Genomic DNA, 12,401 nt, shown 5'->3' on the forward strand with positions numbered 1-12,401 from the left:
TTTGAACTACCCAACATGTCGATATACGATAATTTAGTTTTATTGTTTTTCTGTTTAAATTGCTAATAGTTAACGGTCTTATAAAGAAATTTTCACATCTATATGTTCCTAATCTATATTTCCAAGTTTGTTATGTCGTCACGGTTTACTTTATGGTCGGTCATCCAACTACATAATGTCACAAAGAATGATGTAAGGCCAAATTCAATTCTTAATGTATAATTTAAACATAGGTTGCTTAACAAAAGAAAATCATCTAAAATCTTTCAACAAACAAAAAAAAAAATCTAAGAATAACAGGTAATATTTTTTTTCTCAAATAATAACTAATTTTTCATAAAGCATGGTTTATTTAGTATTCAAATACAATAACATGTATAAAATTTAACTAATATGTATAATTTTATACGATAAAATTTTATATTAAACATTCATTCTAACTGTTTAAATTATTTTTTAATTTTCATCCCACCCGTAAAGCAGATCAGTCCTAGTTGTGTAGAAAAATAAACAATCTGGGGAAAGTTTTATTTTTTGGATTTATCATTAATTAATATGGCTAAACTTCAGTTTGTCTATGGACGACAAGTACTTAACACAAGTTAATAACCATATCACATTTCATTAAGGACTGTTGTTGAGTTTTACAACTGACCACCAAGAAAGATAAAAACACAAGGAATGAAAAAACAATCCTTGCAAATTCTCACAAGAGACCCTTTTTAATCTTTTTTTTCCTATCTTCCTCTCTCTCTCTCGCTATATATAATTTTTTTAAAAGCATTGAACTAGGAGTAGAAAGAGGATGAGCACTTTCACTCTTCTTTTAAATTTTCCGAAGAGTCTTTGACTGTCTCTTCACACCTTACTTCCACCTTTCTTCAACCCTTCTATATTCACCCGGAAAAAAAATCAAAATGAAAATAAAAAGACCAAACCTTTAAACGTTCTTGATGAACCATAGGGAAAAACCAACACTTTCTTCTCACGACCCTATACACACTGTGATTCTTTTCGAAGTTTGTTGTCTGGTCAAGCCAACGTGTAGCTTGAAACCGCGACATTGGCGGGCGTTGTTGAGTGAATGTAGACGAACTCTAGGGATTTTCCGGATTGCAATGAGTGCATCCAGGAAGGTAAACCGAATGAGTTTCCTGATCTAGAGAGTCCCCAGATTGGTCCGTAGAGATTCTTGATCGAAAGGTTAAGACTTTTCAGAGCTCTTGGTGATTTGTTTGTTACAGTTGTTGAGTATCTGTAGTAAGTCCTTCCCTTTGAGACCCATGAACCTGTCATCTTCTGAACTATAGCCACTGGACCAGAAGCTGCACAATTAATCAACACACAGTCAACTCTCTGTTCAACAGATATACAAAAGCACACAAGAGCATACCTCGGACCGGGGAAGTCACTCTCGGTTTACGAATAGGCATTGGTCTTCGGACAACAACAGGAGCAGGAACCGCTGCTGCAGAGAGATAACAAAAAACAAAGCAAACAACTTTGAGTTCCAAACCTCTTCCCAAGGTACATTGGAATTGGAATGTGTTGAATCTCAGACACAAACCTGGAAGAAGCTGGCTGTAACCGGAATGACCACTGCTGAGACGAGCAAGAACACCAAGGAGGGGTGCATTGTTGTAAGTAGCAGGCTCGGTCTGCTCATAGTTATCTCTCCTGTCAGCGAAATTGTCGTAAGCATCAGGACCGCCGACGATAGCACCAGTGAGGAGGTTGGGATCACTGCCTTTACGGCTGAACCAGGTGGCGTAACCACCACGGCAAGTGACAAAAGAGCGGTCAACCTTGTAAGAGACGATGGAGGAGCCACGGTGGTGAACTCTCTGAGGGAAGTTGTTACCGTAACCAACCATATAGCTAGTAGCTCTCGGGTTATCTCCAAGAATATAATCAACCTGTGATTTAGCAAAGGAGAGAAGTTGCGAAGGAGCGACGTTGCCAGCAGAGCATCTCAAGTAGCTTCGAGAGGAAGTTAAGTAATCAGAGTAAACGGTGGTCAAGAAGGAAGCGCTGGTGACAAACTGCATGTTGTTCCAACGCTGTCGGAAAATCAAACCACCGGGAGTCTTCTGAATGTTTCGGGAGCCTTTACCCAACAAGGAGCACATAAAGAAATCAGCTTTCTGTTGAAACTTCTGAAACACAGCCGTGTGACGTCCTGCTTTCCCTTGCATCAAGAACTGTCCCACCACAAAAGAAGAAATAAACCCGGTTTAAAATCAAACCAAGATTGTCAAACCGGTTAACAAAAATTGGTGCTGCACTATCAAGTATTAACTAACCTTGGCGACAAGGGTTTGAACACCAGCGTACTTAACGTCCCAACCAAACTCGGTCATGGACCAACCGGTACCACCCATGGAGTCACCGTTACGACCCAAGTAATCCAAGTAGAACTGGTTGTTGGATGCTTGGTATAGCCACGCGGCAGCCCAGAGTAACTCGTCCTGATCATTGAAATTAAGGGGTCAATTTCAGACAACAGTGTAAAGCCACCGTTAATCTATCAGATTTTCAATTATCCGTAGGCTTACATTGTAACCACTGACGGATCCGTAGTATTTACTAGCGACGGTGATGCTGCTGTCGTATTTTCCTCTGTATTTGTCCGCGAAATCAAACAGCTGAAAATTAAATTAAATTGAGTTAGGATGGCAAAAATCCGTAATAAAACAGATAAAACAGGGTTAGTTTAGAAGTTTCAGTTGGGAGTGGCAGGTTCGTTGGAGAGTAAATGTTTTAGTGTGAAAGGTTGTTACACAGCATGGGGCACCGACAGCCCCAAGACACGTGCGAACTATTTTTGTTCTTTTTAGAAGAAAAAAAAAGAAAGAGAAAAATATAAACTTTAGATAAACGGCTGAGATCGTTTAGAGAATGGAAAGATTTGTAGTCAGTCAGTCAGTCACAACAATGAAAAACCCGTGATGGACGGGGAACGGCGTCGTTTCCAACCTTCTAAAAGAGATCTATACGGGGTCCACTTACGGGATCACCGTACCTTTCCGCATGTAGTGTTTTTTTTTAGTTTAGTTGTAGTAAGCTAGTTTGTTTAAATTAAATTCTAAACTCAAAAAGAGTTTAGAATTTGCTAAACTCCTGGTGATTGGAGCTGATATAATTATACCAAAATATTAGAGAATATTTCTTTTTAAAAGCATTTATAAATTTATTGCTATTACAATGACAACAAAATTAATTTCTCAGGTCATTTTCATTACTAAATGACACCTAACGTGCGCTGAACATGACTTGAAAGTGACTTTCTACTCTAGTATCTCTTGAGCAGTAAATAATGTGTCAGGAACTTCCCAATGCAACTGCCCGTTCATTACTCTATATGCTAAAGTGTTCATCCTTAAGAAAGGTTAAAATGCGCCGAAGAAGATAAAACGTTGCATTACCTGATAGGCGTGAGTGAGTAGAAGCCTAGAGTAAGCAGGGTTAGATCGGCGGAAGACTATTGAAGCTGCGGCCATAGCAGCTGCTGTTTCTCCCGCTAGATCCGACCCGGGATTACTCGGATCTATCCGGTAAGCTTTCCTGTCCGTCGTCATTTCTTCCGGTCTCTGCCAACAGTAGTGGTCGGTGTTGCCGTCTCCAACCTAAAAATAATAATAATCATAATAAATTTAGAAATTAAAAGTTTGGATTATTTAGAAATCTTATAAATATAAATAATAAATACCTCGCCGTAAAGGACGTTGGGCTCAGGATGGGCTTTGATGAAGTAATCAGTACCCCATTTAATGGCATCAATGGAGTGGCCTAGCTCGCCGTTGGCCGCTAACTGGTTCCCGTATTCAATGACGCTCCACGCCATCATCGTCACCGTGAAAGCCATCGGAAGTCCAAATTTCACATTATCCCCGGCGTCGTAGTAACCTCCAACCAGATTCACCTAAGGAAAAAAAACAAACCAAACAACAAGATTTTAGTCCAAAAACGAATGAAACAGGAACAATGTCGGAAACACTGTTTAATCAAGAGAGATATGAGACATACGCCGCTGGATTTGCCGTCGTTGAGACCGGAGTGAGAGCGCCAAGTGACTCTTTGGTTACGAGGGAGGACACCAGATCTCTGAGCTTCGAAGAAGAGAAGACTCTTAGACAGAGCTTGGCCGTAATCATGACCGGAGAAAGCTACTGGAAAACAGAGAAGCAGTAGCAGAGCAGCCACGGACGCAAAATTCTTCATAACTTCACCAAAGAGAGAAGAGAAATGCCGGCGAGATTATCAGCTAAAAAACGCTGAACAATAAGGCAGGCGAGAGACGCAGAAATGGAAGACGAAGAGGGAGTGTGGAGGAAGGGAGGAGCTCAAGTGTTGTATATATGGGAGGAGGATAGAGGAAGCAGGAAGGTACCAAGGGACAGAAAATATTGACAGTTAGCTTTCATTTAATGATTACTTTATTTTCATTTATTTTACTTAATTACACAATACTCTGATTTATTGATATGCTCATTATTACTACTTTTTAAATTCTGTAAGCGTTGGTCGAAAATTTGAAATGCACATAACCTATGTATACGTTACGACAATGAATTCTAAACTAATTTTAGAAAATTATGTCGTCCTCCTCTGCATTAATCATAAATTAATTGCAAAACAATTATTCTTATTCTAATAACGTCAATTGCTGCTTTTAGGAACTCAGGGTAATTACAAAAAGTATTTCCGAAATTGCTACTATAAAAATAGAAAACATGAAAAGAAGAAAGTCATGTGAGTGTTCCCATGAATCTTAGGTCTCATTTCACATAGGGGCGGTGAGGTGGTAACTGAATGTGTTTACATTTACATAAAGTACTATTACTAGACTAGTTTTGTTTTTTTAGTAAAGATAGCATTCGGTTGATTAAAGTTAATCTACAACCATTAATATTATTAATCTATTACTACAATTATCAAGGCGTTATATGGTAAGTGTGAGGATGCGGTGTTAGAGGCAAACCCATAAAACACTGAAAAGGTGAAAAGGATGATATCCTCTTAACAATATGCCCAATCGATCGATCTAGTTCACTTTTGTGTCAATTCTCCTAAAACCCCCAGTTATTGTTCACGTAGCACTTTTTGCAAGGGTAATACGGGAATCAACAAAAAGGTTAGGTCCTTCATTTAATAATTTAAAATACCACGAAACTTGGCATAATTTAACATACAATAAAATACACGCTCTATTTGTTTTTAGTATATTTTCACACATTAAAATGTTTTGCGTTTTCATTTTTTGGCTATTAAAATAGAAGAAAACAATCAGTAAGATGCATTTCCCTTACAGCAACGTATTACAAATTACGGAAACAGTCAAGCAATTTGACAAATAGACCTTTTTTATCCAAAACAAATAAATATACAGCGGAAAGAAAAGGAATGACATAAAAGTAAATTCAGAAAAACAAACAAGGAACACGTTGACGAGCGGCTTTGACATTTGGTTTTCTGCAAACCATCCGAGTGGTTAACCCGTACAACCGACAACTAAACACACTTCTTCCACTTATTCTTTTCGTTTCACCTTACTCAGAGGTAATTTTTTTTTTTTAACTAAGGCTTTACTCAGAGGTTACATTTGATTGTTTACAAAAAGTTTCTCTTTCTAAACGAATAGTAATAAACATTACTACAATTTACTAATTTAGAATATCAAAATAAATAAACAAATAAAATACACGTTATAATGACACCAATAGCTACAAATTACAAACATCTGCCTAACTGAAAACGTCTACTTGTTTATGGTTGAAAAGAAACAACGTATCATACTTCGCTGGCAAACAGTAAGAAAATTAGATGTGCATTAACCATCAATGTAATGGAAAATGTAATCTTAAAAAATCCACCGACAATGTAGTTACTAATAGCGGTTTCGTTTTTCTTGATTGGGGCCTTGGGGTATGGCCTGCCTGTAATAAATGTATTTTTGGTGATATGTGAACTCACACTCGGTATACAATAACTAGTTTGGAAACATATTACATCTCTGTTTTTGTTTCCAGAGAAAAAGACAAAAATAGCACTAAATCAAGTTTTTGTTCTCAAACTAGCACTTAAGGTCAAAAGTAACAAAAATAGCACTTAATGTTTTATCAAAAGTCACAAACTTAGGGTTTAGAGTTAAAGGGTGGGGTTTAGGATTTAGGGTTTAGGGTTTAGGGTTTAGAGTTTAGGGTTTAGGGTTTAGAGTTTAGGGTTTAGGGTTTAGAGTTTAGGGTTTAGGGTTTAGAGTTTAGGGTTTAGGGTTTAGAGTTTAGGGTTTAGGGTTTAGAGTTTAGGGTTTAGGGTTTAGAGTTTAGGGTTTAGGGTTTAGAGTTTAGGGTTTAGGGTTTAGAGTTTAGGGTTTAGGGTTTAGAGTTTAGGGTTTAGGGTTTAGAGTTTAGGGTTTAGGGTTTAGAGTTTAGGGTTTAGGGTTTAGAGTTTAGGGTTTAGGGTTTAGAGTTGAGAAATGAGGTTTTGGGGATAAGATTTCAAATTTTGAAAAATAAAAAAATTAAAATTTTCAAAGGATAAACTTAGAAATGTGCTATTTTGGAGATTTGCCTTGTTTCTACTTGTGATCAATATTTTTAGAATTGTATAATCCAAACCAATTCCATCTGAACTAAACTATTTTATATTTTGATAGGTCCAATAGATTCCTTCCCAACCGGTATAAATGTTTAACATTCCTATATCTATGAAAACAAACTAAATAAGTATATGTTGTTAGTTAAAAATTGTAATCTATAAACTATAATATAAAAAGAGAATTTACACCATCGGTTTTTTTTTTGCTTCCAGTACCTTTGCTTCTTCTTTTTTTTTTTTTTTTTTTTTTTGGACAAACGTACCTTTGCTTCTTCTTTCTTTCTTTCTTTATATCAAGTTTTGATCGAGACTATAATTGTTTGGAGAGAAAGCCACCCAGTCGACCGAATTTGTAATCATAGTCATTACACTTTGTGCAATCCGGTTTTAGTATTATTTGTCTAAACTGAACAACAACAAAATAAATCTAAAACTTAAACTAATCACCCCTATAACATTATAACGTGGTCATTACTACCACAAGAAGAAAAAGAAAAAGGAGGAAATGGGGTCAAAAGGACAAGCTTCCTTGTCGGATGGCTTTATTCCAACCGCAATCAACGGTCTCCCGCCGAATATTTATATCAGCAACTTTTTCACCTTTTTTCTTTCTACCAACTAATTCACTATCACAAATGTTATCTCTCTTTGATTTTTTGTACTATTTTTTATTGTGAATGTCTTCTTTATAAATCAAATTTCTGGAGGTTTGCTTTTTCTTTCGTCCGTATATCATCTTATCTTTTATTTAATCAACATTAACTTTTCTTATATAAAAATCAAAATGATTTGATATGGGCTAATAATACTTAAAATCATTTTAACTACGATTTGAAAAGTAAACTGACACGTACGCAGAGGTCAAAGAGGCAAAAGCTCCAGTTTGACCGACTGTCGCAGGTTGAGTCACGGCCACGGCAACGCTCCATTCAGGCAATCGTTTCGGTTATGGGTCACACTTTTTAGTACTTCTTAACAAATCAAAACGAATTTCAATCAACAGTAAGTAATACTAATGTATTGTGACAGGATAGTTAAAAACTTAAAATAAAATCAATTAAAGGACCTCTTGAAGGAGTTCGTATATTGTGGAAAACTTGACATGCCCTTAAACGAAGAACCTTAAAATCATTGTTTTAAAAAGAAAATGACAGAAAACTATTATTTTGAAATTATTCTTTTAATTCTCTACTTTTAATTTTTTGCTTTTTTGAAATATATCAGTAAGTAAGAACTTCTTCTTGCACATCAAGCAGTGATAAGTGATAACCTCGTGATAAACATTGATTTAGAGGAAAACATAAATCTGTCGTGTTGAATGCAATTCCTCTATTTGCCTTAACACATAATTTTTCTAGATCTAAAATTACTATATAATATTAATTTCGTCACATCGGTTATTTGAGCCGTAGATTTTTTAACATAATAATCAGGATTATTTTCAGTCGAGCTTACAAATTATAGTTAATGAAATTCTTCTAATGAGACAAGTTATTGTTGTTTGGTCATATGAAAATAAAATCATATTTAGATTTTATTTAAAAAAAAAACAAAGCTAGACTAATCGTTGTCATAAGAACTTAGTTAGTATCTCAAAAAACAAAGTCATACTTATCGTTAGTCATAGAAACTTAGTTACTCTCTTTTTTTTAGCTTGGTGTATCCTCGCATCAGTTTTGAGTTTGATTTTCTCTGAAAACAAAATTATCAATATTTGGTGAGTTTGGGCTTGGACTTCATCCCAAGTGGCTTACATGGTGGATCGTAACAGACAAATAGTTCACCCAATAACAATAGTCGAAAGGTATTCAAACTTAGATCATGCCGGGTGGTACGCTTTCGGATTAGTTCATTTTGTAGTACTAAGTGTGTTCCTCCCGGAACCGACCGGATAGCCGATAGGATTTATCAAAAAAAAGGAACTTAGTTAGTTTTTAGTCTATATATCAATCAATTAAAAAAGAAGAAAAAGTTCTTATTCGTGTAGCATCAGCTTAATATGATAGTCAATTGATGCATTTGATTCAAAAAGAAAATTATTTATGTGAAAATCTATTTGGTTAAGAAAGTTGACCGACGAACTCGGTGGTCTTTCTCTCCCTTCTCTCTCTAGGCTTTCTTCTCCGGTTGATTCGTGGTGGTTCCGACGGTGGCACGTCTTCACCGTCGCCGTCGGAGCAATATGTCTTGTCTTTGTGTTTAGTTGTTTTATTTCATTTATGTTCAAACCTACACTTCTTTTTGTATACTTTCTCTGGCTTTCTCTGGCTTAGATTGCTTTTGTTAACCACTATTAAAGCTATTTGATGACAGATCTGTGATTCATTTTTGGATTTGTTATCAAGGCGTTTGTAGATATGGGTTTCTTGTTGTTACAGATTTGTCAAGTTGTCAGATCTGTGCTTCTCTGTCTCAGATCCGACCGGAGTGATGAGTCCACTACGGTAGTGAGGCTGCTGGCTTTTCTTCTCTGTTCATGCTTCGGTGTCTCAGCAGAGAGAGTTCTTCAGTTATGTCCCAGTCGTCCTTCCGCCTTTGTGACTTCATCTGGCCGAGGGGTTATGTGTGGTTAAGCTCTCTTGGGTTCTCGAACTTGTGTTTGATGGTTTTTGATTCTGTAACAGTGTAGCAGTGGCGTGGGGGTGTATGTTGAGCAGTTGCAGGTTTTGGTCCTTGAGTTGTAGGTGGTTTCAGAGTTTATTGGAGGCCTTCTCCCGCTTTTCTTTTCAGTGTTTATCCGAGTCTTCCTTTGGTCTCTGGTTTCCTCATGGCTTCGTTTGAAGCAATAGAAAGAGGTTGAGGCATGGACGCTTCCAGATTAAGGTGCGGTTGAGTATGGTGCTCTCTGGCGGGTGTTGTTACATCCTGGTTTTATGTCTTCACTTCGTTGAAGTGGTGTGGGTGTTATCATTATGAACAGGTGGTTCATATGAAGTTCTGTTTTCCATAAAGAAGTCCTCTACGTTGCTTGCTCTCTCTTGTTCAGTTCGTTGCTAAGAGTTCTGATTAGTTTTAGTTCATTAAAGCTCTGTTCTTTTATCATGGATAGCTGAGTTTGTGTTTTGTAAAAGGAGTGTAGGTGGTTCGTTTAATCTCTGGATGTTGGTATGTCACCCGTGTTTGTTTGGGTTCTTGTTTCCCTCTTGTGGGCTTAGCTTCCGGAGATTTCTTTGTGTTCTGCTGGCTTTAGTATTTTAATCTTGTATTTTTTTTAAGTTATCAATGAAAATCAAATGGGAAAAAAAAAAAAGTTGACCGAGAGAGTTTACAATTTGATATGCCAAATTATTTCACATGCGAAAGGTCATCAGTTGACGTCAGAACATATATATGCTATAGTTTATTTGCCGCTGGTCGCAGAAAATAATTAATGTCTAGAAATGACCATACTATAAAGTAATCTGATTTCTATTTTTGCTGTAGTCTCAGGTGAAGTGAGATTTGTTAGCTCACTCTATTTGTGAGTCCGGTAGATCTTTCGCTGCCAAACACCAATTCTGAGTTGTATATCATTGGAAAAACTCGAGTGTATTATCAGCTAAATTAAAAAATGTGAACAGATATATAGCGACATCTACATGTGTATATGCACCTGAGAATACGTAATGTTAACAGTATATGTCATAAATCAACGAAGGTAATTTAATTTTTATTTTCTTCAAAAATTCAGCTGCTATTTTATAAAGAGCTATTCTGTTAATTAAACAGATGCATATATTATAATTTTTTTTAAAACATAGTAAAATCAAGTTTGGATTAAAAAAAGAAGGTGACATTGTTTTGCCAAAATTTTGTCTTTTGATTATTCTTTTTATTTACAAGTAAAATAATTTTTATAAAATAGTATGATATGATCATTTAAAAATGACATGGTATGTGGTTAATCGTAATAAAACACTATTAACAAAATCGTTTTTTTTATAAAATACAGTTCTTAAAAAAAAATTCTTTTTTGACAGCAAAAGAAAATAATGATAATAATAATATGGATTTTCTGCAAAAAAACTCTCAATGTGATTCTTTTTTGCAAATTTATCTGCAAAATTCACAGGTCAAACCGTCAACTGCTGGTCAATCCGCAGTATAACCCTCATATGTGTATAATTTTAACGGAGTCTCGATTCTACGCCGATTTATATGTATTTAATGGTTAAAAAAATCACTAGATGAAAATCTAACCGCTTACCTTTTGAAAAACTCACCTAGCTCATCACCAATTTTGACAAAGGAATTTTATTGAAATGGGAAACATAAACGTTTATACTTAATAAATCAAATCGAAATTCTATTTTCTTTTCCAATTCTGTTGTTCTTCTTCTCCAATGTTGTTGCTGCTGTTCTTCTCCAATACGAGTTTGATATTTCAATTGATTCCATTGTGTTTTTTTTTATCTAATTATATTGAAATCGTGTTGTTTCAAAAATTCTGGGTTTTGTATTCAAAAGCTTTGAATCAATCTAAAAAGGTTTAACAAGATTCTCTGCTAATAAAATTTGAGATGTTAGAGACAGCGGAGATGTTACTTAAAAAATTCAAAACGACGTAGTTTAGAGAACATATATATATATATAGATTACAAAATCTATACACAGTCGAGAGTTATATTACGGGTTGACCAACAGTTAACGGTTTGACTTGTAGGTTTTTGAGATTATGGATAAATTTGCAAAAAAAATCACATTCATGAGTTTCTTTTGCAGAAAACCTTTATAATATACTACGAAAATATTTCAATTAGACTCTAAATTTGATCGACTGATAGATACTACAGTTAGACTGTTGATCTTCATATCTCGTGCATGCTTAACTGTCGAGAGTTAACGCCAGTAGTGGTAGTTATACCCTCAATGACAAGTGAACATTGCTTTGAGCGTCTTATGTCATCAGAGCGTTTTACAAAAGAGGAGATCTATTGTATAAATATCTCAAAATGAGAAATTTGGCGAAGCGATTTTTTATAAATAAGAAATTTGATAGAATCAATTTTTTTTCTCAAAAAGAAGTTGATAGGAAATGATCATGTTGGTGTCTTTTTTTTCTTTCTATTCTCTCGACCCCTCATATCTCTCTCTCATAGTTTCTTAACTAAAACCCCCATTATAGCTCCGGTGACCCACGGTGGCGCGCATGGTCACCGGCGTTACACTCCTCTCCTTCTCCTCTTTTCGATTTGCTCCATTTTTCCTCATTTCTGTTCACCGTCAAGATGCTTGGATCTGTGGATCGAGCTTCGCAGTGGTTCCTCTAGTTCAGCTCCGGGGTGAACTAGATCAGTGTCTGGAGTTGTATGGTCTTGAGATTCGGTGAGGCGGTGGTGGTTGTAGGCATGTGGAGTCGGATTTTAGGGTTTCGTCTGGTGAGATCTGACTTTCCCTTTTGGCTCTCTCCCAATGTTGTTGGTTGCTACGTGTCTCTGCAGCAGTGTTATTTCACTAACTCGTCTTTCATGTATTGGAGCTTTTCTTGTCTTGAGCAGCTGCTCTCTCATACCCGTTTTCGTGTGTTTGTGTGTTTGGCTGCAGTGAGGTCTTCATTGTCTCTATTGGGAGCTTTCGGGGGTTTCTTTACCGGTGTTTGTGTGTTGGTTGGTGCGCTCATAGCGGCTTTTGCGGGTCAGCTCTGTGATGAATAAATAAATGCTTGGTCTGGTCAAAGTGGGTGTGCTTGGCCTTTGCTTTTGCTGTCTGTTCATGTGGACGGGTGCTTTAGAGGTCCACTGTGAGCTGTTCTCGGCTGAGCCAAATCTTCAAGAGCGGATCATCGGGAAGACCAAAATTATCGGGCTATGTTTTTCGTTTTAACT

General features: G+C 36.3%; 1 protein-coding gene across 2 annotated transcripts; it reads right to left on the reverse strand.

Annotated features, from left to right (window-relative positions):
• Nucleotides 1-592: 592 nt before the first annotated feature.
• On the reverse strand, nt 593-4,339 carry LOC106319045 (endoglucanase 6-like). 2 transcript variants are annotated; one of them, XM_013757256.1, is made up of 8 exons: nt 4,027-4,339; nt 3,710-3,922; nt 3,426-3,626; nt 2,556-2,645; nt 2,304-2,468; nt 1,568-2,201; nt 1,394-1,465; nt 593-1,325 (listed from the first exon to the last, which is right to left on the reverse strand). In XM_013757256.1, exons 1-8 carry the CDS (start codon nt 4,219-4,221, stop codon nt 1,033-1,035), a joined length of 1,863 nt encoding a protein of 620 aa, XP_013612710.1. In that variant the 5' UTR covers nt 4,222-4,339; the 3' UTR covers nt 593-1,032. The 2 variants fall into 2 exon arrangements, with proteins under 2 accessions (XP_013612710.1, XP_013612709.1); XM_013757255.1 differs by having other exon boundaries at nt 1,394-1,468.
• Nucleotides 4,340-12,401: the final 8,062 nt, after the last annotated feature.

This window comes from Brassica oleracea, chromosome C9, assembly GCF_000695525.1.
Source record: "Brassica oleracea var. oleracea cultivar TO1000 chromosome C9, BOL, whole genome shotgun sequence".
Lineage (NCBI taxonomy): Eukaryota > Viridiplantae > Streptophyta > Magnoliopsida > Brassicales > Brassicaceae > Brassica > Brassica oleracea.